The sequence below is a fragment of the Sarcophilus harrisii genome, chromosome 2, assembly GCF_902635505.1.
Source record: "Sarcophilus harrisii chromosome 2, mSarHar1.11, whole genome shotgun sequence".
NCBI lineage: Eukaryota > Metazoa > Chordata > Mammalia > Dasyuromorphia > Dasyuridae > Sarcophilus > Sarcophilus harrisii.
In genome coordinates this window covers 34694671-34720476 of record NC_045427.1, presented here as the reverse complement: position 1 = coordinate 34720476, position 25806 = coordinate 34694671, and the positions used below count along the sequence as shown (strand labels likewise).

At 39.4% G+C, this 25806-nt stretch overlaps 1 protein-coding gene across 2 annotated transcripts in view; it reads left to right on the top strand.

The window, feature by feature from the left end:
• The window catches only part of LOC100933879 (zinc finger protein 665-like), a 50437-nt gene extending 32074 nt beyond the window's left edge, over positions 1–18363 (top strand). Inside the window, exons 1-6 of one of the 2 annotated variants that reach the window (XM_031949849.1) lie at positions 4649–4862; positions 5072–5250; positions 8156–8242; positions 12478–12604; positions 13506–13601; positions 15618–18363. In XM_031949849.1, coding sequence (XP_031805709.1) covers positions 8225–8242; positions 12478–12604; positions 13506–13601; positions 15618–17671 — 2295 coding nt within the window. In that variant the 5' untranslated portion in view covers positions 4649–4862; positions 5072–5250; positions 8156–8224 and the 3' untranslated portion in view covers positions 17672–18363. Of the gene's footprint in view, positions 1–4648; positions 4863–5071; positions 5251–8155; positions 8243–12477; positions 12605–13505; positions 13602–15617 lie in introns of those variants that run through there. The other variant, XM_031949850.1, reaches the window with a different exon arrangement.
• The last annotated feature ends 7443 nt before the right edge of the window (positions 18364–25806 follow it).

Here is a 25806-nt window from a genome sequence, read left to right as displayed (position 1 = left end):
ACTATAAACTAAAGAAGATATTAGAATACAATATGTCAAAAAGCAAAATATCTGGGCCTTCAAACAATAACAAGTTTGAAAAATTGGGCATAATCCTATAGTGAGAAAATTGACTCTAGGACTTTGAACATTTTTGATGAAAATACTAGAGATGAGTTGGTACAGAAGTACAGAACCAGGAATCCACAGGACTTTAGAAAGACCAAATTATATGAGCAATGAGATAAGTAGTGCTAATATTGTAATGGGGAGAAAAGAAACAAATGTCTCATCAGATCCTACAAATCTTTAAAGAATAATGGAGTTACAAATTTATGAGAATTCAAGCCTTCCTCCAGTTGATAAATAGTCAAATGATATGGCAATTTTCAGATGAACAAATTAAAATCATTTCTAGTCATGTGAAACGGTGCTCTAAATTATTGATCATAGAAATGCAAATTAATATAACTCTGAGGTATCACTACACACCTCTCAGGTTGACTAAAATGATAGGAAAAGATAATGATGAATGTTGGAGGGGATGTGGGAAAAGTGGGGCATTTGGTTGGTAGAATTGGTAACTGTTCCAACCATTCTGAAAAGTAATATGGAACTGTGCTCAAAGGGCTATCAAACTGTGATCCAGCAGTGTTTCTACTGGGCCTGTATCCCAAAGAGATCATAAAGGAAGGAAAGGAACCCACATGAGCAAAATGTGTGTGGCAGCCCTTTTTGTAGTGGAAAGAAACTGTAGAAGTTGAGTGGATGCCCATCAGTTGGGGAATGGCTGAATAAGTTATAGTATATGAATGTTATGGAATATTATTGTTCTATAAGACATGATCATGGGCAGCGAGATGGTGTAATGGATAGAGCACCAGCCCTGAAGTCAGGAAGACCTGAGTTCCAATGTAACCTCAGATACTTAACACTCACTTCCTATTTATGTGACTGAGCAAGTCACTTAATCCCAGCCAAAAAAAAAGAAATGACCAGCCTGTGGGTTTCAGAGAGGCCTGGAGGGAGTTAGATGAACTGATGGTAAGTGAATTGAACAGAATCAGGAGATCATTATACACGGCAAAATTATACAATGATCAGTTCTGATAGACGTGGCTCTCTTCAACAATGAGATGATTCAGACCAGTTCCACTGGTTTTGTGATGCAGAAAGCCATCTGCACCCAGAGAGGGCAGAGTAGGAACTGAATTTGAATCACAACATAGTATTTTCATTCTTTGTATTGTTTGCTTGCATTTTGTTTTCTTCCCCATTATTTTTCCTTTTTGAAATGATGTTTCTTCTACACTATATTTGCAAAAATTTGTATAAAGAAATTGCACATTTAACATTTATTGGATCACTTGCCGACTAGACTAGGGCAAAGGGAAAGGGAAGGAAAAATATTAGAACACATGATTTTGTAGGGGCCAATGTCAAAAATTATCCATGTATATATTTTGTAAATAAAAAGCTTTTAAAAACACAGATATTAAAAAGACAAGAATGAGTTAAATGAGAACAGTGTTTTTTGAAGGTGGATTGATTTCATTCCTGGGTTTTTAAAGAAGAATACAAGTTGAGGGGGGAAGGAATGTGTTAATGTAGAAAGAGGGAAGAAGGAAGCAGAACTTGGTATTTCTCCTAATTGGCATATGTGAGAAGAATCTTTGAGTTATAATTGGGGAAAGGAATGAGAGTGAACATCTATGCTGACCCCAAATATGCTTTCACATTTTGCACGCTCATGGGGCTATATGGAAAGAAAGGGGACCTTTAACAGCAAAAAGGTCTCCTATTAAATATGCAAGGAAACAGGTTTGCAGATTTGGCCCATTTAGCCTTGACCATGGCACCTTTACTCCCCCAGCTACGAAGAAAAGGGACATGCCCTTTCTCCTTCTGACTGATTACAAACATCCTCAGAGTGACAGTGGCCCAGCCTTCACTCCTCAAATAACTCATAAGGTGGCAGAGGCACTTAAGATGAACTTATTTATTGTTATTTTCCACTTTTTTCCAGGTGTATCTTTAACAACGCTCCGAGGGCAAGAGCTTTGGAGATCTTCGTATTTTCTCTCCAGCTCTCTTGATGTCACTCTGTGGGCCCCACCAGTGGGGAGATAACTCCTTGGTTTTTAGTCGGGCCGGGAACTCCGTGGACAGTGGAGACATTCAGGATCATTGGGTGTGCCCTCAGCATTCCCAAGGCAGCCACACATGCGACCTGGTGCATCATTTACAAAGGCCCTTTTCCCAAATGTCACCATCCCCACCCTGGATGTCACCCCATTTGTGCTAACTACCCCCCAGGGGAATAACTTTAACTGGACTATCCTCTCTCTCTCTTGCCAGAGAGGATCTCTTGCCTACATAATAATTGTAGAATATCTATTCCAAAAAGACTCTGCCCAACTGGCTCCCAATGCTCCTACACCACCTTCCTTGAAGCTTCTTCATAACCCCCTGAGAGCTAACATTCCGGATCCCGAAGCCAGACTGTGGGAACTTCTCTGTGACTTTCACCAAGTACTCACTTGAGAAACCACACACTCTAACCCTTGTGGAACCTATTTTCCCTGATTTCGAGCTGGGAGAATCAATCAGAGCTGTCAAATATGCCCAGCTGTTGAAAGGGCTGCTAACACCCTCCCCCCCCCCCCATACAGATGGATTTGACACACATGCCCCTTTCAGGGCTTCAAACTGCTTTTTGGGTTTTGTTGTTGTTATGCCACAGTTCTCTTTAACTGTTCTGACTCGGTTTCCCTGAACTAGTTTCCTTTGTCTCAGTTTCCTTAACTGTTCTGTCAAATCCCCTTAGTCGTAAAAACCCACTCTGATCCATTAAGATTGGGAACCGTTTACTCTAAGGTTATAAACTGCTAGCAAGATAAACAAGAAGAGCAGAACTCCTGACCCTCCCCTGTCCTCAAGAATTTACAATATCCCTCTAAAATATTCCAAGATACCTCACTGACATCTTTATCTCTGGGTATTCAGACATCCTGTCTCTGGGCTTTTAGAATTTATGGTCTCCCCCAACCTGACAGAAGTTTTCCCGCGTTTCTTGCTTCTTTGTTTGTAGGGAGTATTTAAGAAGCTGGTTGTCTCCTATTGATTGCTGGATTCTTTGAGATGGCAGTCTCCCCAGCCCTGGGACCAACATGAATTCCTTGGTCCCAGTATATCTTTATCTGACTGGATAATTTGAGACGAGAATCCTGTCCAGTCAATTATACTCTTCAATTAATAAACTATTGAAAACTCTCTAATCTCTCTCCTGCCTCAGTTTCTCTGGCATTACATTGTCACCTTTACTAATTGGGTAAAAGCCTTCCCTTCTAAGACTGAAGGCCCAGGGTTTTGCTAAAGGAATCAAACCGAGTGAAGATTCATTATCTGCACTCTGCAGGTCATCCTTTCTACCCAAGGCTTAACACCTTTTAAACATCATGATGCTTGCATCCCAGGTCATCTGAGTACTCCTTTCACTGCCACTGCCTCAGACACTGACTCCCTCTCCCCTTCAAGGGAGAAAAGGAAGGATTTTGGTATTTCTCCTAAGTCACTTTGATTCCTCTCCTCTCCCACACTTTCCTCTGGAGCCTCCCAAACACTGACCAAACTCTGGCAATGTGTGTATCAATCTCAGCATTAATGTCACACCCCTGGAAAGCAAACTGCCAAGGCAAGAGAAATGATCCACAGCATTCAGAACTTCAGCATTTGGCGTAGCTGATGGTTCTGTGTCATATAGCTTTTAGGGGGACAGAACAGTAAGGGCCCCTGTCCTTAGGGGACTTCTGTTCTAACAATCTCTCAGTGATTCTAACCTCCTCTGGCTTTGGAATCTGTGACCGAGGCCCCCAGGCCCAGCCTGGGAATACTATTGTTCTAACAATCCACCTGATTCTGAAGTCTTCTGGCCTCAGGACAGCCCCACAGACCAAACTCCTGAGACAACAGCGGATAGACGGCTCCTCAGCTCATTGCTGCCTGTCAGATGGATAATCCGTTGGCCAGTGGGAGCCAAATTCCAGAATCCCCTCCTTGGTTCCACCTCTGGGCCAGAAAATTAGCATTTCGGTGACACGAAGAGCCAGATAAATGTGTTCTCTGCTTCCGTTTCTTTGCTAAATTCTCTTGGAATTTACACCACCTCAAACGGCATCACAAGTACAACAAACTTTGCCCGCTTGGACTGGAAATGATCCAAGCCTGCAGTTTCTTTTGGGACACCTCCCAACCCGTCTGTGAGCCCCAGCTTTTGGGGTCCCTTCCCAACCTCAACAAGGGGAAGGTGAGAAGAGACACACACACACATGCTCCCTCTGTCTCTCTCACTCCGGGCAGGACTGGTGCGGCTGAAGGGCAATGGGGCACCGCGTCTCCCCTTACTGCCCGGTATTTCGGACATGGCACGGCCACGACAAGGTGTCTCTCAGGTTACAGAGGTTACTTTTTTATGTGAATAAACGCGGGGACAAATATGACGCGGGGTTTGGCACCGAAAGTTGGGGTTCGGCACCGAAAGTTGGGGTTCAGTCACGTGAAGAATTCACAATGCGGAGGAACTTGGCATTTATTTCGCAAATGTTTTAAAGTCACTTCTCGGTGTCCGGCCTCACCTCGCTCTCCCCGCTGCTCTGGGGCAGGGACCATCTAGCTCAGCCTCCATCTATCCCCAGCAGCTGATGCTTAAAGTCAGTTTAAGCCCAGATGAAGTGAACTAAGCCGTGCACCTGCGCACTAGTCCCGAAACTACATTTCCCAGAAGGCAAGGGAGGACTCTCGATGCGACGGATGCCCGCTAGGGCCACGCTGTATCTGAGCAGGCGCAGTTGGGGAGATGGCCATTTCCATCCTTTATCCCTCAGGTGGAATTTGGGGAATGACGCAATCTTTGTGGTTGAGTGTCTGTGGTCTGGAGGGATTTTATTTGGGGAAGCCCAGGGGGAGAGACGGCTTCCGGAGAGGGGGAGAAATAAACCTGCAGGGTTCTGGGTTCTAATTCTGCTCGCGAGGCTATCTGTCTGCGTGAGCCGAGCTAGAACCTTGAGCCCGCTTTTTTCTTCTGCTGTTAAAGGGGGCGGACTACGTCCCTGAGGACTAGCTGCAGCCTGCACTGATTACGCACCAGCTGAGTGTCCGCAAGGAAGATGTAATTTACAAACAATAAGCGTTAAGCGCCAGTGGAAAAAGCAAAAAGAGGCCCCGCCCTCTCGGGTCTGCGCCCTGGGGGGGAAGCTGGGGCACCTTATTGAGGTAAGGCAGGAAGAAAAAAGCCGAGGGGGGCGGGGGGATTTGGAGTCGGGGGGATGTGGTTTGACCCGTTTTTGTGAGCCTGAATGATAATAGCCGACCCTTTATAAAGACCTTAAAAGGTGGGTGTTTAAGATGCAGGAGTGTAGATTAATGGGAGTGGGATAAAGGGGGCGGAGAAGAGCGGGGAGGGAGGAGGAAGACAAAGGAGGGAGGGCTCCGTGGGTGGAGGAGATAAAGGAATAGCCAGGCAAGTGAAGGACACCGAGAGCAGAATTAGCTGAGACAGGGAAGAAGAGATGTTCAACATTGTAACAAGGATCGCGGTAGAGTTTATTAGATTTTATTATTATTATTATTCTTGAGGTTTCTCAAGGGAGGATTTGCGTGTGTATTTCCATGTAAATGCCCGAGTAATGACATGTATTGGTGTGTATGTGTGTATCTTTAGAGAATGTAGCAATTCCTTGGAAACTAGGGCCAAACAACTGGTCTCTGCAGCGTCACAAACTGTGCTGCCTGTGGGAGAACCGTCTGTTGGTCTGTGAGCCAGTGGCTTCAATTCGATGAACTGCCCCACTCCTACGCTCCTCAGTTGTACCCCTAAGCCATAAAATTAGTACATCAGTGACTTCTTGGCTATAAAATTATCTTCTTGCTTCTGGCTCTTTGGTAAATTTCCTCGGAACTTGAGCAGCTTCAGTTGGTGTTATAATTATCCTAAATCTTTGCGCTTTAACTTGAAGATTTGAGTTTGCGAATTCTTTTCCCATGCCTGGAACACGGTCTTGGGGAACCTCCTGCCTCAACAAGTGCATGTAGGGGTGTGTGTGTGTGTGTGTGTGTGTGTGCTCGTAAGTGTATAAAAGTGTGTTTATAGATGTATGTATGAGGGGAGTAGGGAGAGATGTCTGTTACGTATGTGTGTGTAAGTGAGATAGAGATGTGTGTGTGCTTATGTGTATGGATGTGTGAACATAAATATGTTACTTGGGGGAAGGGGAGAGGATGAAAGGAGAAAAAAAGAATAAAAAGGGTACTGCAGGGAACAAGAGAATAAACAAGGAAGTGATGAAAACATGGGCATTCATGAAGATGTCTACTATTATTACACATGCTCTTGAAATGGAAATTTACTGTTACATATTTTGAATCTTCCCTTTGTTCTGGACACGTGACAAATGCTTTTCTATTTTCTGACTTTTCCTATTTATTTTCTTTTTTATATTGTATTTAGTTCTATATTTATTTTTTAAGAAAAACCTTAAATGTTTTGTCAACACGGTTATCTTATTTAATTCTCATAATAGCCCTGACAAGGCTATTATTCATCTCCTCATTATTCAGATGAGTTAAGAGGGAAGGAAATAAATACACGTAGAATGCCTACTATGAGGCAGGCACTGTGCCAAGTACTTTTTAGAATATTATCTCATTTAATCTTCACAACAACCCTGAGAAGTAGATGCCACTGTTATGTTCATTTTTCAGATAAACTAAAGGGGAATAGCTAGGAGTTATGATTATCTTCAAGTTACAGTTGGAGAAACTGAGGCATATGGGTGGAATGACTTGCCGGGGCCAAACATCCAGTTAAGTTTTGGTGCATTATGATGCTGAACATAAAAGGTGTTAGCCAGGTGATGGTCCCTTCTAAACTTAGATACAGCTGGTCCTCAGTTGTCTGTATCAAGGAGCCTTGGCAGCCTGGCAGGATTTAGCTGACCAAGTGGGTCCATCTACAAGGAGGAAAGAGAACTTTTGTTCTTGGAAGGGATACAAATAGATAATGGAAAAGTCCTAGCTACCTGGAGAGGCTTCTGGGGATAATCTCAACATCTTTCCAGGTCTGGCCTGGCTAAGTTGAGGTTTTGATGAAAAGAATTCTGAGGTTTTGTCCCAGGTCACAGAGAAATGACGATCTGCACCTGGAGGGAGGTGAACCTCCCCAACCAATAAAATGGTGGTAAGTTTGAAAAAATGTATAGATGTGTATGTGGGTACCTACATCCCTACTGAGCTTTTCATGATCCTAAAATACTTTGAAATCTGGGGAGGAGTTATGTTGTGGAGTTGTGTCACTTGTGTCAAGCTAGTTCTCAGTCTTTCTTAGCAAAGGTGGTGGAGTCCTTTCCACTTCATTTTATAGATGAGGAATCTGGGCAAATAGGTTGACTGACTTGTTCAGGGTCATCTAGCTCTTAATTATCTGGGGCTGGATTTGAACTCATATCTTCCTGCCTCCAGGCCTAGTACTCTGTGTCCTGTACCACCTGCCTGCCCAGTAAAGGAACATAGAATTCTCCAGGTGCTGGACCTGCTTCTCATTTCATCAGCCTAGAAAAGCAATGTGACTTGGCCAGGTTCACAGGACTAGTAAATGCCAGATCCTACTAAAGTAGGATTTGGAGCCAGTTCTTCCAGACTTTTTACTTTTCTATCTCTGTGTTCTTTTTCTGCTTTTTCTTGTACTTTTCTCTTTTCTCATTTTTGAATTACTCTTCTCTCTCTTTTCTATTTCTCACATGTATTTGTCTGTTATATGTGTGAGTATATATAAAATTATATATCTCAATATAATTAGAGTTTTTGTTTACTGACCTCTTCTTTAGATAATCAGTTCTTTTCGACACCAAAGGGTTTTAATTTAGTATTTATTATTATGTTGTCTTCAATCATGATAATTGTTCTATCCTATTCATTATTTGAAAAAGTGGGCATTTGTGTGTCCTGGTGCTCAGGTTTGAAGGTGAGGTTTCTGAGGCTGATGTGGGATGTCCCGGTACCTTTTGGTGAAATCTGCACAGTTTGAAATCTTGCTCTCCTAGTAGTGACTGTTGGTACCAGTACCAAGTAAGTTCTGAGAAGCAAAAGTGAATTATTCTAAGGTAACTCTTCCATCTTCTAGGGAGACAAGACTTGGGAAAGGTTCGAATCTCAAAGAAAACACTGAAAAAGGATTGATTTTTGGAGGACCATGGCATTTAAGAAAAAGGTAAGAATACAGCCATGTTAAGATGGGAATAAGGAGAGAGGGACAAACCTTGCCCAGCCTAACTTGTCTCCCAGTATCCCTCTTGCATCACAGTCTACATGCTAGACGTGTCCCAAGTGAAACATAACCAAAAGAAAGCTCACCTTCCCCCACAATCCCCCACCTGCAATTCTTTCAGACTTCCTGCTTCTTTGTAAAGTGCCATCATTCTTCCAATCATTTTATTTATGATCTTGAAATCATCTCTACCTCCCCTGGCACATTGTCCATTCTTTCTCCAAGTCTTCTTGCTTCTGGCTTCATGGTAGTTCTTTCTTTTTTTTTTTAATTTTATTTCATTTTTCCTTACTCATATGGGAAAATAGTTTTTAACATGTTGGTTTTTAAGTTTTGATTTTAACATTTTTCACCTCCCTCCCTGCCTTCCTTCCTCAAGATATACTAAGCAATCTGAGATAGAGAGAGACATATATACACACACAAGTACATAGTAATATAACACAGACTGGTTCTGATGTAACAAACAATATGAATCAACATGAGGAATTATATGTCCATAAGTCCTAGAAGGAGGGTATATAAATAACAGTCACCCATACACCTCCTTAAGCAGCCAAAAGATAATCCAAAATCAATCTATTGTCCATTACTTCAAGTGTCAAGGAATCCAATGATGTCCTGCAACAGTCTCATTAACAATTTTTGATATTCATGAGTCAATTGTCATAGACATTGAGTTAATGGGCATGCTTTTTCAGTGGCACATGTAGTCAGAGATGGAACCACCTGATGTTTCTTGGATCTTCTACAAACCTCATTAGCATTTTCTTTAGCAAGTTGTCTTATTATAATTTCTGTTGCTACATTTTCATCAATAGTTAGTATGACAGCTGTCTGCAGACATCCCACAAATTCAGCAAAGGATTCATTTGGACCTGGGCTATTTTCGTGAAGGCTTCCCCTCTATCTTTTCCTGGAGAGTGCCCCATGCTTTCATAGCAGCAGCAGTAGCAGCAGCAGCAATTTGCTCATATGCTGCTATAGGGTAATTTAATCTGTGATAAAGTGTCTACATAAGGACCTGCTAGTTGGTCACAGGTGATTGGTATATCAACTCCAGTTTGCTTATTTCTTTGGGCTTGCATTCTACAGAATTCACTGTACTGGAAAGCCACAAGTTCAAGATCTAAGCATGTCCTTGTTATAGATTTCCAGTCACTAGGGATTAAAATTTCAAAAGCTAAATTCTCTAATAACATCTTACCATAAGTTGATATACTCATAAAGAGTACAAGCCTTCTTCAAATCTTTGGTAATTTCCAGATTAAAAGGAGTGTATCTTCTTTTTTCTTGACCTGAAGAGTCAACCTCTTCAATCACTAGGTCCACTTCTATTCTCAAATCAGATGTATCCTCTCCTTCTTCTTTAGCTTTAATTAGTGCCCTTTGTAATTGTGTCATAGGGGATGGACAGAGCTGCTGCATGGGTGGTACTGATGGTGTCACTGCCCCTCTCCCCCTCCTCCTCTCTCCACTCTCAGAGGTGAAATTGAGGGGAGGGACTCAGGAGATGGGGAATGCCCTAAAGGCTCCTGCTCTGATGTAATTGAGCTGTGAAAGTGAGAAACACCACACCCCTTAAGTTCATCAACACTGTTCTTGTCCAATTCTCCATGCTTTTCAGCCGCTTTTTCAGTACCATTCACACCCCACACCCCCTTTCTCCTCACACTTCCTTGTCTAACCGTTCTCTTTAAAACTTTTCCTTTTTTTTAGAACTTGTAGGATTCCTTAAAAACCACTTGTATTATCTTGTACATAAAGAATGTTTCCTCAGGAATTGAATCAGGACCCTTAGCTGATAATATTCAATTAGTTGCTCTCCCACTAGTTCCCACATATCTGGCTCTAATCTTTCTTCCTTAGAGAGCTAAGGAGATGTGCACTTTGATACATTTAAGAGCCCAGTGATCTGCTTCTGTTACCAACAAACTTTGCTTCTTTATTAACCTAACTATGCATTCTACACACTTCCCTTGGGGTGAGGTGGTTCTTTTCTTAGTATTTGCCCCATTTTAACTAAAAAATGAAAGTCACTAGTTTAGCCCTTACCAAATCTTCCCGCTTGTCTATTTTTATACTTACCCTATTTCAGGTCATGGGGATTTCTTTACTGAGCTGATTTGTGCCCTGCTTTGCAAGGCCCTGTGTTTCTAGGGCCCCATGTTTAGGCACCAAAATGTAAAGTCTGGACTACTTTTCTGGATGGTCTCAGGATGGGCCTTGTTCTTTAGGTAGAGAAGTGATGAAGGCAAGAGAGCCATCACAAGGCTGGTGAAAAATGGAGTCCAGAGTCTTCTCTGTGTCTGTGATTGAGATTCTCTGAAACCAGTCCTCTCAGCCCTTAAATACCTCAATACAATTACATCACTACAGCAACTGAACCTGAGCCAACTATAAACCAGATCACCATATCACAGTAATTATATGCCAACTAGAGTAATTACATCATTATATAGATTCACATTATATAGAACTTTTATCCCATCAATCACACTGAGTAAGTGCTTAACTATAAGCACGCTGCTGTCCTTGATTCAAGTATACCTTTCCAGAGTTCCTGGCCCTCGAAAGAAGCCCATTCTCTGTATTCAGTATTTTATATCTTTATAAGTATATGCTCAGTTTAATTTTTTCTTTTCTAATCTGAGCATCCACTTAATTTATTTCTACATCCATCTGTTGTTCACACTCTTCATTTCTTTCTTCAGTAATTCTTTTCCAAACTTATTATATCTTATATAATTCTAACTTATTTTCACAAACCAATTGATGTTATTACAGGTTTTCTGTGTTTCTAATTTTCCTACATAATTGACTTAAACTGCAGTAGTACATTAAATCTCTCTTACCTTCACTTGCTTTCTGATTTGTAAAGAAGTTTTCTTTTTCTGGGAACACCTTTGGATTTACTGCCAATCAGAATCCCACTTAGGCTTACTTGCTACACACAGGTTGGTTATTTAAAAGCAGTAAGCAAGAGAAATTTGTTTTGTTTTATTTTTAACCAAAGGGATGTTTTTGTAACTAGCTGGCTGAAATGGGGAACTAGCAATTCCATCTTCCTATTCTTAACAAAATGAAAGTAAGAAAAACAAAAGAAAAAACAACATTGTTCTCCTGTGTCCATAGTTCCCTATAGTGAAAAAATGTTCTCAATCATTATTGATTAGAGAAATGCAAGTTAAAACCACTTTGAGGTACCATTTCATACCTCTCAGATTGGGTAATGTTGGAAGGAATGTAACAAAACTGGAACACTAATATATTTTTGTGGGTGAACTGATCTTACCATTCTAGAGAGCAAGTTGTAACTTTGCCCAAAGGCTATAAAATTGACAATACTCTGATCCAGCAGTGTCTCTACTGGGTCTATATCCCAAAGAGACCATAATAAAGTAGAAAATAAACAACATATGTAGAAATGTTTGTAGCAGCCCTATTTGTAGTGGCAAAGAACTAGAAAATGAATGACTGAATGAGTTGTGCTATTAGTGTAATGGAATGTTATTGTTCAATGTGAAATGATAAGCAGTCTGATTTCTGAAAAGGCTGGAAAGACTTACATAAACTGATGCTAAGTGAAGTGAGTAGAACCAAGAGAGCATTGTAGACAGTAACAAGATTATGTGATGATCAACCGTGATGGACTTCGCTCTTTTCAACAGTGAGGTGATTCAAGGGAGTTCTAGTAGATTTGTGATGAAGGGAACCATTTGCATCTAGATGCAGATTGAATGAGGATCAAATTTATTTTCACCTTTTTTTTTTTTTTGGTAGGTGGTGGTTTGCTTATTTTTTTCTTTCTCATTTTTTTCCCTTTGTGATTGGATTTTACTTATAAAGCATGTTAAAGATAGAAATATATTTAGAATAATTGTACATTTTCAATCTGTATTGGATTACTTGCTATTAACAACTGGGGGAGGAAGAAAATTTGGAACATAAGGTTTTGCAAGAGTGAATGTTGAAAAATTTCTTTGCATGCATTTTGAAAAATAAAAAATTAATATTATTTAAAAAGGAAAAAGGGGAAATTAAAAAATAAAATTTATTTCATTTTTTGGTTACATTTGGAGATCCAGATGATTCCCTCCTTTTCTTCCAACCCCACATTAGTAGGTAGCTTCTAAAGTTTCTTTCATCTCTCAAGTTAAGATTCTATCATGTTTTAGAAATTGCTGACTTTCCAAGATGTTGCTGTGGAATTCACCCAGGAGGAGTGGAGCTATTTGGATCCTGGCCAGAAAAACATGTACAGGGACGTGATGCTGGAGAACTATAAAAACTTTCTCTCTCTGGGTAAGATAGTTTTTTTTTTTTAGTCATTCTGTCAATCATTTATTTCTCTCCAAGTGAGTACCAGGAACTATGGCACTCACTAGGACAAGAAAGATAAAAAGGGCCTGTTCATGGAGCTTCTATACGATCCAGAGAGCTCTCAAGTTGTCAATACTTCTTAACAGAAATGTCAATATAAAACAAGTTTTTTCTAAGATGGCAGTAGCAGGTGGGGGGGGGGGGTAAGAAAAAACTACATGCCAAAGATCATTGATCCTCAGCTAAATTGTGAAGGAAACTAATGTTACAAGAGTTAAAGGACAAAGAGCAGGACAGGGCAGAGTTGGGGGAGCATATCATGGTGACCTGTAGAAATGGCAGGGAGAGCATCACGAGTGAGCCACTGCAAGGTCAGAGAATTCCATCTGTCCATGGCTTGGGGGGCTGAGGAGCTTGGCTGAATTTGAATTTGCTGGACAGGGAAGGAGAGTCACACAAATACCTTCCACATAGAGATGCCCTCAGACCTTTGGGCAGTTTGTGAGCAGTTGTTGCTCTTCCCAGACAAAAGTCCTTCTTTGTCCAGCTGGAAATCAGCAGCTTCATTCTGCAACCCTGCAGGCTCTCCTTTCACACTCTCTGCTCAGGCAGGCTTCAGGTTCTCCATAGAGCCCCAGGGCTGAGAAGGAAAGACTTTTCCCAGCAGACTAGGAATGGGTGAATGTGACCCCATCTGTCTTGTGTCTGCACCAAAGGCTCTGTCCCTTCTCTACTGTTTGCTGAGGGAAACATCCTTCAAGGGTCATTGATGCTTCTCTATTGGCATTTTCAGACATGCCCTTTTTCTTTAGAGAGAGACCAGGACTGAGTTCTGAGATGTCTCTGTGTTCTCAGCACTTCCCACTTATTTCTCCTTGAGCAGGGCTTCCAGTAACTAAACCAACTATGATTTCTCGGCTGGAGAGACATGAAGCCCCGTGGCTATCAAAGGAAGAAGACCCCAGATGCTCTTCTGAGGGTGAGTAATAACCAGGCGGGCAGGGGGTGCAGTCCCCCGAGAGCCAGCCCTAGACTGAAGGAGCCTCAAGTTTCTGAGTTCCAGTCTGACCTCAGACACTTCCCAGCAGTGAGACCCTAGACAGGTCCCTTACTCCTGTGGGTCTCATCTGTGACATGATGTGGAGAAGGAAATGGCAAACTCCTCTGAGATGTGAATGTCTGCCCAGAAATCCCTCAGAGGGACTTACAAAGGGTCAGATGCAGCTGAAAACCCCTGACCTAGGAGGGGTTTTCTGGAAATCTAGAAATCTAGGCAGGGACAGGACTGCAGGAGCTTGACTGGCTCATTAGAGTGAGTTACCTTGGAAATGTTGGGCCTGGAGCTCTCTTTCAAGGTCTCTTTCAAGGCTGGGGAGAGGAGCTATGGTTGTACATCCTGCACTCCTCCTTTAACCTCATGTCAAGAAATGGTTTCTAGTAAATATGCCCTTGTATTTCTCTCTAGTCTCAGAAACAGCTTCTTGATGGTGCTTAGCCTTCCACCCATATGCTGGGTCCTATCCTTTATTTCATTTTTTTAAAAAAATTATTTTTTATTATAATATCTTTTTATTTACAAAACTTATGTGTGGAAAATTTTCAAATTTTCCCCTCCTTCCCCCCAGATGGCAGGTAGTCCATTACATGTTAAATCTGTTAAAATGTATGTTAACCTATCCTTTATTTCCATAAGTATTTTCTATTCTTAAATCCTTAGATTATTTTTTCTTTTTGATGAGTCCTTTGTGAGAGATAATTGGGAAAAGAATTTTCTAGCATAATTAAACCTGACCTGTATTTAAAAAATCAGACCATTGCTCCAACTTCTTTCCTGTTTTATCTTCCCTCCAATTGGTCTCATTCTTGGCAGGGACAGATCCTATAAAGATGCCATCTATCCCTTCCATCCTCTTCCTACTTTCCCTTCCCCACCTTGAATTGGTGCTGTCAGCATTTCACTGTTTCATGGAAAATTGTCTTTAAGTCATTACTGACTTTAGTAATAACTAGAACTAATATACTGGGAGCAGATTTAGGTGTGTTTTACCAATATTTCGGATGTATGGTGTTTGTATCATTCCCAGTTTTAGAAAGACACATCATCTTAATTTGCCCATGGTGACCTACCTCATAAGTGTTACAACTGCTACTCACACTTTGGTTTTCTATCTCAACAAATTTAGGGATTTTCCTAGTACAGGGAAACATAGGATAAGAAAGCAGTATCTAAGGGTCTGAAGTGTTACAAAGTGTAAAAGCACCAACTTCCTAGTTAGCAGACCTGGGTTTAGAACCTGCCTCTGACACTTTCTAAGTGTGACATTGGACAATTTCCTTCACCTCTCAATGCTCCTTTTCTATTGAGGACTTGAGTCCTGTCCATCACTTTGTGACCCTGTTTGGGGTTTTCTTGGTGTCTGGAATGGTCTACCATTTCTTTCTCTAACTCATGTGACAGATGGGGAAACTGAGGCCAATAGGATTAAGTGCCTTGACCAGGGTCCCTTGGCTAGAAATTGTCTGAGGCCAAATTGAACTCAGGAAGATGAGTCTTGGCTGGAGGTTCAATGCTTTGCCCAGTATGGTGGTCACACCTTGCTGTTCAATGTTCTAGACAGTTCTCAAGCTATGACTTTAATAAAAGATAGAAACCTGGTTTGGTCTAGGTTATTTCCTTCATAAAATAACAGTTTTAATCACTATGTTTTCTTCAGTGTTACCAGAGATCAATTTCAAATATAATCATCTATGATTTTAGAATTATTGTTTTTCTCTCTGAAAATTTTAATGTTTTTGAAGTCATGGGCAGTTCTATTACTTTCTTCTCACCTATATTTGGGCTTTAGCTCCCTCTTGATCAAGTTTCTTCTACCTTGTCCGTATTAGTCACCTTTCTTCCTAATGGAGATGACTGAATCTAGAAATGAGCATAAAGTTTTCTTTTCCCCACAACATTGTGCAGTGGGTGCTGATGCTTTTTTTGTGTTACCTTCAGATTCCTCTGTTGAAAAAAGAGAATGTGAAACCAAGGGGTCAACTCCAAAACAGTGTATTACTACCAGAGAAACATCCAGAAAGAGTCTCATCAAGGATGCTTTCTGGAATTCTAAATTGGGAGAAGCTTGGAATAATGACACAGAATTAGAAAGGCAGACCAAAAAAATGGAAAGACAGTCAATGAAGCTAATAGTTACACGTAGCAAAACTTCATCTAGCAGAATTCTCATGGAGAAGAACCTTCGCAAGTTTGATAAATATAAGAAGTTTTATCACCAGCCTAGAAAACAATGTAATATAGGTAGGAAAACTTTTAGCCAGACTAGATATGTTTGTCAACAGAAGAGAATTCCTACGAAAGAGAAACCTTATGAATGTAATGAATGTGGGAAAGCCTTCAGCCTTAAGGGAATCTTTAACAGACACAGAAAATTCCATACTCTACTGAAACCCTATAAATGTAATGAATGTGGGAAAGCCTTCAAACTTAAGCAAACCTTTAACAGACACAAAAATATCCATACTGCAGTGAAACCCGATAAATGTAAAAAATGTGTCAAAGCCTGTACATGCAATGCATCTCTTAATAGATATGAGAAAATTCATTCTGGAAAGAAACTGTATAAATGTAATGAATGTGGAAAAGCCTTCCCCTGGAAGACAAGCCTTTACATACATAAGAGAATTCATACCGGAGAGAAACCACATGAATGTAAGGAGTGTGGAAAAGCTTTTAGGGATAAGACAGGTCTTAATCGACATGAGAAAATTCATACTGGAGAGAAACCCTACATATGTAATGAATGTGGAAAAGCCTTCAGATATAAGGCACACTTAGATATGCATCAGACAGTTCATTCTGGGGAGAAGCCTTATAAATGTAATGAATGTGGAAAAGCCTTCAAATTTCCAGGAACCCTTTATTCACATAAGAAAATGCATACTGGAGTGAAACCCTATAAATGTAATGAGTGTGGAAAAGCCTTCATGCGGAGTGATCGCCTTAAAAGGCATAAGAGAGTTCATACTGGAGAGAAACCATATAAATGTAATGAATGTGAAAAAGCTTTCACGAGTAAGAGAAACCTTGAGCTACATGCCATAATTCATACTGGACAGAAGCCCTATAAATGTAATGAGTGTGGAAAAACCTTCAGTTATAAAGTAAGCCTTATTCAGCATGAGGCAATTCATACTGGCCAGAAGCCCTATAAATGTAATGAATGTGGAAAAGCCTTCATCCGGAATGATTACCTTAAAAAGCATAAGACAGTTCATTCTGGAAAAAAACCATATAAATGTCATGAATGTGGAAAAGCCTTCATTTGTAAGGTAAGTCTTGAAGTACATGAGGCAATTCATACTGGCCAGAAGCCTTATAAATGTAATGAATGTGGAAAAGCCTTCATCCGGAAAAGTCGACTAAAAAGGCATAAGACAGTTCATACTGGAAAGAAAGCATATAAATGTAATGAATGTGGAAAAGCCTTCATTTGTAAGGGAAGCCTTGATCTACATGAGGCAATTCATATTGGCCAGAAGCCCTATAAATGCAATGAATGTGGAAAAGCCTTCATCTGGAAAAGTCGACTTAAAAGGCATAAGAGAGTTCATACTGGAGAGAAAGCATATAAATGTAATGAATGTGGAAAAGCCTTCATTTGTAAGGAAAGCCTTGATTTACATGAGGCAATTCATATTAACCAGAAGCCCTATAAATGTAATGAGTGTGGAAAAGTCTTCAGGCAGAAAGGATGCCTTAATTCACATAAGACAATCCATACTGGGCAGAAGCCCTATAAATGTAATGAATGTGGAAAAGTCTTCAGGCAGAAAGGAGGCCTCGATTCGCATAAGACAGTTCATACTGGAGAGAAACCCTATAAGTGTAATGAATGCGGAAAAGCCTTCAGGGAGAAAGGGGGCCTTAATAGACATAAGATAATTCATACTGGGGAGAAACCTCATAAATGTAATGAATGTGGAAAAGCCTTCAACTATAAAGGACATCTGAATAGACATAAGAAAACTCATACACAAGTGAAACCATAAATGTAATGAATGTGGAGAAACCTTCAAATGTATGGAAAACCTTAATTTATGTAAGAATTCATATTGAAGAGAAACCCTAAAAATCCAGAGAATATGGAAAAACTTTTAAGTGGTAAAGAAACTTTAAAAAACATAAATACATACTGGAGGGAAATCCTTTGAATATACTGATGTTGAAGCAGATTGTAATCAAAATCCAAACTTCTAATGTAATTAAATTGTGAAAACTTTCTTGCACTTCGCAAACTTAAGAAACATCAGATTTATTCCTACTGGAGAGAAATCTAAATATAAAGAAAGTGAGAAAGCTTTCAATGATCAGGAACACTTAATAAATCCAGAGGAATCCATACTGGACAGGAACTTTTTTTAGTGGTATTTATTTTACATGAAAATAGCTTCATGGGTTCCAGCAACAATAACAGATTAGGCAGTTACCCAGGATCTAGCAGTGTCTATTATTATCCTATAATAAAGGATCAGAAGGCCTGGAATATCATATTCCAAAAGGCAAAGGACCTATTGTTACAACCAAGAATTAACTACCTAGCAGGACTGAACATCTTCTTTCAGGAGAGGTGATGGAGCTTCAATGAAATAAGGGACTTTTAATCATTTCTATTGAAAAAAACAGAACTAAACAGAAAATTTAATCTATAATCACAGGACTAAAGAGAAGCATAGAAAGATAAACAAGGGGAAAATATATATTATTTAAAAGTTAAGCCATTCAGTTGTTAATGCTGTAAAGTTACCCATACATATAACTTGTAAATAAAAGGCTATTAAATTAAAAAAAAAAAAAAAAAGTTAAGCCATTTATATTCCTAGATGGGAAAACAATACTTGTTCTGGAGAGCTCAGATTTTACAAGGTATTATTCCTTACATGAAGTCAAAGCCTTCCTTTTTAGTATCTATCACCTAGTTCTAGGACTCCTGATCCTTCTGGAAATAAGCAGAACAATGGTGATTTCCTCCTTTACGTGAGAGATCTTCAAGGACCACCCTGCTCTCCTCTGATCCAAGATTTTCTGTAGATTAAACCCCTAGGCTTTCTTGAGCCAGTTCCCATATGATGTCATCTAAAGGGATTAGTCATGCAGCTGGCCCTCCCTAGATATTGTGAGATCAGGTACAAACTCTTCTTCTTGGCCTGCAAAGAATTTCATAATCTTGAACCAATTTTTTGCTATCATCAAGAACCAATTCCATTTGCCATGCTTGTTGATCATTATTTTCTTTTGTGAGCTCCTTATCCAGACAGAATGGCCTTTTTCATGCTCCCCACATAGGACATTCCATCACGTATCTCCAGGTCTTAAGAGTAGAATGTTGGAAATGCATTCATTCCTCAGATCCACAGACCAGTTGCCTTCAAGGGTCTATGTCCCAAGTCAGGCAAATTAGACAGCCCCCAATAAAGCCCTTGGGTAGTACAAATCTCCTGGTTAAAGATCCAGTAAATTCTGAATCTTAGCTGTTATGAAATCAAAAATAAAAACTTCAAATCTTTCAGAACCAGAGAGCAGAGTAAAAACAAAAAGAACCCACCAATCACCTTCAAAGACCCTCAGAGAAAAAACTAGAGTTGTCAGCCCAAATCTAGGATATCCATATTGAAGAAATCTCTTGGCCAGAAGGATGTAAATCAAAGACCAAGGAATCAGTCAAATTTACACAAGCCCTTGCAGCTTCTACTATAAACCAGAGACATTAGAATACAATATGTCAAAAAGCAAAAGACTTGAGCCTTCAACCAATAATAGTTTGAAAAACTGGACAGAATCCTATGGTCACAGTATTGACCCTAAAGGACTTTGAGCATTTTTGATGAAGAGACTAGAGATGAGTAGGAAATTTGAAATACAGAACCAGGAATGCACAGGACTTTAGAAAGACCGAATTTTATGAGCAATGAGACAGGTAGTGATAATAATGTAATGGGGAGAGAAGAAACAAATGTCTCATCAGATTCTGCAAATCTTTAAAGAATAATGGAGTTACAAATTTATGAGAATTCAAGCCATCCTCCAGTTGATAAATGGTCAAAGGATATGAACAGACAATTTTCAAATGAACAAATTTAAACCATTTCTATTCATGTGAAACGGTGCTCTAAATCATTGATCAGAGAAATGCAAATTAATATAACTCTGAGGTACCACTACACACCCCTCAGATTGGCTAAAATGGCAGGAAAAGACAATGAATGTTGGAGGGGATTTGCAGAAATGGGGACACTAATATATTGTTGATGGAGTTGTGAACAGATCCAGCCATTCTGGAGAGCAATATGGAACTATGCCCAAAGGGCTATCAAATTGTTCATACTCCCCTTTTTTTTATTATAGCTTTTTATTTACATGATATATGCGTGGGTAATTTTTCAGCATTGACAATTGCAAAACTTTTTGTTCCAACTTTTCCCCTCCTTCTCCCCATCCCTTCCCCCTCGTAGCAGGTTGACCAATACCTCTTAAATATGTTAAAGTATAAGTTAAATGCAATATATGTATACATGTCCAAACTGTTATTTTGCTGTACAAAAAGAATCAGACTTTGAAATAGTGTACAATTAGCCTGTGAAGGAAATAAAAAATGCAGGTGGACAAAAATAGAGGGATTGGGAATTATATGTAATGGTTCATGATCATCTCCCAGAGTTCTTTCGCTGGGTGTAGCTGGTTCAGTTCACTACTGCTCTGTTGGAACTGATTTGGTTCATCTCATTGTTGAAGAGAGCCACGTCCATCAGACTTGATCATCATATAATATTGTTGTTGAAGTATATAATGATCTCCTGATCCTGCTCATTTCACTCAGCATCACTTCATGTAAGTCTCTCCAGGCCTTTCTGAAATCATCCTGTTGGTCATTTCTTACCGAACATTAATATTCCATAACATTCATATACCACAATTTATTCAGCCATTCCCCAACTGATGGGCTTCTGCTCAGTTTCCAGTTTCTGGCCACTACAAAGAGACCTGCCACACACATTTTGCACATACCTCTTTTAAGATCTCTTTGGGGAGATTTTAAAGGAGGGAAAGGAACTGTATATGCACGAATGATCTTTCTGGAAACTGACTGGATGCCCATCAGTTGGAGAATGGCTAAACAAATAAAGCTACATGAATGTTATGGAATATTATTGTTGTATAAGATATGGTCATGGGCAGCTAGGTGGCGCAGTGGATAGAGCACTAGCCCTGAAGTCAGGAGGACCTGAGTTCAAATCTGGCTTCAGACACTTAACACTTCCTAGCTGTGTGACCCTGGGCAAGCCACTTAACCCCAGTTGCCTCAGCAAAATAAATAAATAAATAAGGAAAGAAATGATCAGCAGGATGATTTCAGAGAGTCCTAGAGAGACCTACAAGAACTGATGCTAAGTGAAGTGAACAGAACCAGGAGATTATTATATTTGGCAACAACAAAACTATGATGGACGTGGCTCTCATCAAGAATGAGGTGATTCAGACTAGTTCCATTGCTCATGTGATGAAGAAAACCATCTGCACCTAAAGAGGGCACATTGGGAACTGAATTTTAAACACAACATAGTATTTCCATGCTTTTTGTTGTTTACTTGCATTTGGTTTTGTTTCCCATTTTTCCCCCTTTTTTATCTGATTTTTCTTCTACAACATATTTGTGGGAAAATGTATAGCCAAATTGCACATTTAACATTTACTGGATAGTTTAGCAACTGTGGTGGTGGATTGTGGGAACTTGGTATTCTAATTGGCATATGTGAGAATAATATATAAAGAAGGAGAAAAAAGAAAGGGAAGGCAAATCCAGTGAAGCACACACACTTATCTGAAATAAAAAAGAAAAAGAAAAATTGATTACACAAAGTTGATCACACCTTTACGCTGAAAGATTGTACAGAAAAATATTAACATTCAATGGGAAAACAATGGGTCAGTGATGAGTGAAGATGATACCCTCCTAGCCTTCTTTTTTGTTGTTGTTTTCAACATTTCATGACCTCATTTGAGGTTTTTCTGGCAAAAATACTGGAGTGGTTTGCCATTTCCTTCTCTAGCTCATTTGATAGTTGAGAAGACTGAGACAAACAGGGTAAGTGACGCCCAGTCACACAGCCAAAAAGTATGTAAGGCTGGGTTTGCACATGGGTCTTTCTGCCTCGAGCCTAGTGTTTTATCTACTGAAAACCAACTGCCCTCCTCATGGATCAGTAAAGTCTAAGGTAATGCCTTGTATTTTCTCTTGAATAATTGGAAAATAACTGAATAAAATGCAGTACAAAAATATTAAGTTGGAAAACCAATGGAAGTCTATTTCATAAAATCGTGGATGATACTAACTAATTTTCATGAGGACCTGAGCATTATAAAGACAAATATCTATGATTTGCTGTGTCTGTAGTGAAACTGAGAAGGTTGTTAACTATTTCCTGACAAAAAGATTGTGTATTCAGAAAGAGTTTAGATTTTATATAATAAAACTCTGTGTTTCCTTGATGTTTTGTTTTTTTGGGGGGGAAGGGAGGGCCTTGGGTTGGAAAAATCCTAAATCTCAATCCCTCCAGCCTCTAGGAGCATCCGCACCCTCCTACCTGTTTCCCATGGGAAACTTCCATGTCCAATAATCTGGGAATCACTTTAGTCTGGGAAACAATCACCACCCTTTTTTTTTTTTTTCATTAAAGCTTTTTATTTTCAAAACATGCATGTATGATAAGGGCTGCCAAAAACATTTTTTGCACATGTGGATCCCTTTCCCTCTTCTAAGATCTCTTTGGGATATAAGCCCAGTAGAAACACTAATGGATAAAAGGGTATGCACAGTTTGATAGCCCTTTGGGCACAGTTCCAAATTGCTCTCCAGAATCGCTAGGTCTATTCCCATCAATAATGTATTAGTGTCCCAGTTTCCCACATCCACTCCAAAATTTGTCATTATCTTTTCCTGTCATCTTAGCCAATCTGAGAGCTGTGTAGTGGCATCTCAGAAGTGTCTTAATTTGCATTTCTCTGATCAATAGTAATTGAGAGTACCTTTTCACATGATTAGAAATGGTTTTAATTTCTTCATCTAAAAATTGTCTGTTCATTTCTTTTCTGACCATTTATCAATTGGAGAATGGTTTGACATAAATTTAAGTCAGTTCTCTATATATTTTAGAAATGAGGCCTTTATCAGAACCTTTGAATGTAAAAATGTTTTCCCAGTTTACTGCTTCCCTTCTAATCTTGTCTGCATTAGTTTTGTTTGTACAATTTTTTAACTTAATATAATCAAAATTATCTATTTTGTGATCAATAATGATCTCCAGTTCTTTGGTCACAAATTCCTTCCTCCACAAATCTGAGAGGTAAACTATCCTATGTTCTTCTAATTTGTTTACAATATCATTCTTTATGTCTAGACCATGAACCCATTTTGAATTTATCTTGGTATATGCTATTAGGGCTGGACTATTTGAGTAGGCTGAGGTCAGCGTTGAAAGAGCAAACACCAGGTGTGGAGTTGGAGACAAAACCACAGCTTTCTTCTGAAGGAGGAAATGATAGGAAATCTGGCAGCTTTAATCAGCCAATAAACATTTATTTAAGTGCCTATGTGCCAGGCCCTGTGATACAAAAAAAAAAAAAAAGGCAACAACAGTCCCTGCCCTCAAAGAGCAAATTGGGAGACATTTTGCAAGTTCCCATGTAAAACAAAAAAAAAACAAAACAAAACAAAACAAAAAAAAAACACAAGCTACAGACAGGAGTTCTTGAAAGAGAAATTCCTTTTCAAAATTTCAAACTATTTGAATTTTAGATCTGGTATTTGCTTGAATAGGGGCCTTGAAATTCAAAGATTGGAGAGATGTGTGTTGTGGCATAGGAAGCCCTGGGTCAGGATTCAAAAGGCCTGGGTTTAAATCTCATCTCAGGCCAGTTTTTTTGTTGTTGTTGTTGTTGTTGTTGTTTATTTGGTTTGGTAAGACAACAAGGGTTGTGACTTGCCTGAAAATGTATTTGAACTGAGATGCTCTTGACTCTGGCATCACTGCTGTATGTACTGTGCATACAGGGGTACCCCAAATAGGCAAATTCTAAATAATATTAATTTCACTACCTGCCTAACAGTTTGTTATGGTAATCAAGCAAGATAATCCGTGTAAAGTACTCTATAGACTTTAAAATGCCATACAAATGTGAATTATTATTATAATAATTAATCAGCAAGGGTTTATAAATTTCAGCCCTAAAACTGATAATGGTAGAAGATAAATTTATGGATTGATATGTGAATTTGTCTGTGTAAAGAATTCATTCATTATTGATGTGCTCTTTTAGAAAATGTAAACACCTTTATGTGCCTTTGAGATCCAAGTAGGAGACAAGTTAGGAAAAAATGTGGACTGGGTTCTTTCATCTTCAAGAAGTAGAATGCAACAGAAAATAATTTCTTTAGAAAATCCGGTACCAGGAATGCTCAAACTCAGAAATTTCTGAACTTGGAATTATTTATGATAAATTTCAAAGTGTAGTGTGACCCAGAAATCTTTCTCTGCTGAAAGCTAGATTTTAAGCTCATGCTGTCTAGTGAATTCAAAACACCCTTTCCTTCTCCAAGTAGGTTGAGTTTCAGGAAGCAGTGCATTGATTTCCACTTTCAATACTTCATGCAAAATACATTTTGCCCAAGATCATATGCTTCTTCTACAAGTCACAACTACAGTTTCTGGTTGGGGGAAAGAAGTGAGAAATCCCCCAACTTCTGCTTCACTTTTCAAGAGATTCATGGCAAGGATCACTCAAAAGTGAGTCCAATAATTTTTGAGATTTCCCTCAAAAATGGAATGTTAGCAAAGAGCAGCCAGCTTGCTTTTTTTTTTTGTTTGCCACTGTGGAGATGGCTGATCCTTAGCCAGCCAATTACTTGTTATTCCCTATAGCCCATCAAACCAGATACCTGAAGTGATCATACAAGGCAAAGGTACTGTACAAAATATCTTTGGGAAAGCATTGGACAGAGAAATTCGCTCCAACTCTTCCATACCTCCTGTAATAATGAATATTACTGGCTTGTCCTTATGCCCCAAAATTTGTTTTTCCGATGATAACATAAAATCCCCATATTTCCCTTACAGAACATGAACAAAAGTTGCAGGCATACCATGGCGAAAAAGGGGTTGGACCAAAAAAATCACTTTCAACATCAAATATACTGGAATTAAGCCAGATGATAATTGGCATAATGAGTTCATGCTCGATAAACCTTCTTTTCCTATTTGTCATAATCTAATCCACTAGACTGTTCCTGGGGGCCTTCTTCCTACAATAATGGACAGTTTTATCCCTCTTCCACCAATAATAAAGAACATTACAGACACATATAAAGTTCACTCCTTTTTAAATTCTTCTCTTTTAAGTTAGAAGGGAAGCAATAAACTGGGAAAACATTTTCACTATCAAAAGTTCTGATAAAGGCCTCATTTCTAAAATATATAGAGAACTGACTCAAATTTATAAGAATACAAGCCATTCTCTAATTGACAAATGATCAAAGGATATGAACAGACAATTTTCAGATGAAGACATTGAAACCATTTCTAGTCATATGAAAAAGTTCTCTAAATCACTACTGATCAGAGATCAAACTATCTCCAAAAGGGAGGTATTTTTGAGAGCACCAGCAGCATCATTTGTATTAGCACAGTCTCTAAAAGCTTGCTCCCACAAAGGGATTGGAACATATACTAATAAATTTGAAACAATTTTTGAAGTCCAGCCAGATTTCTCCTGCTCCTCCATCACTAAGACAAACTACCTAGCTAATTAAGGGCTCTCCTGACTTTTGGGAGAAGTGGGCAGGGAAAAGAAGGTCCTTGAAAATTATATATTGGTACTGAGAAAGCAAATATATCCCTGTCCTCAGGGTGAAGAGGGACAGAGTAAAAGCAATCGTTAGTATCTATTATCCATAAGGGCCATTCCCTGGGGATCATGTTTGGGGATGGCAAACCTGCCTGTAAAGAACACATGTTGGGAATGGAGCTAAGATGGTGTAGAGGACACACGCTTCTTTCTGAGCTCTCCTACTACCCTCACACTAATTACAAAATTCAGCCTCTGAAATAGTACTTGACTGGTAGAATCCACAAAT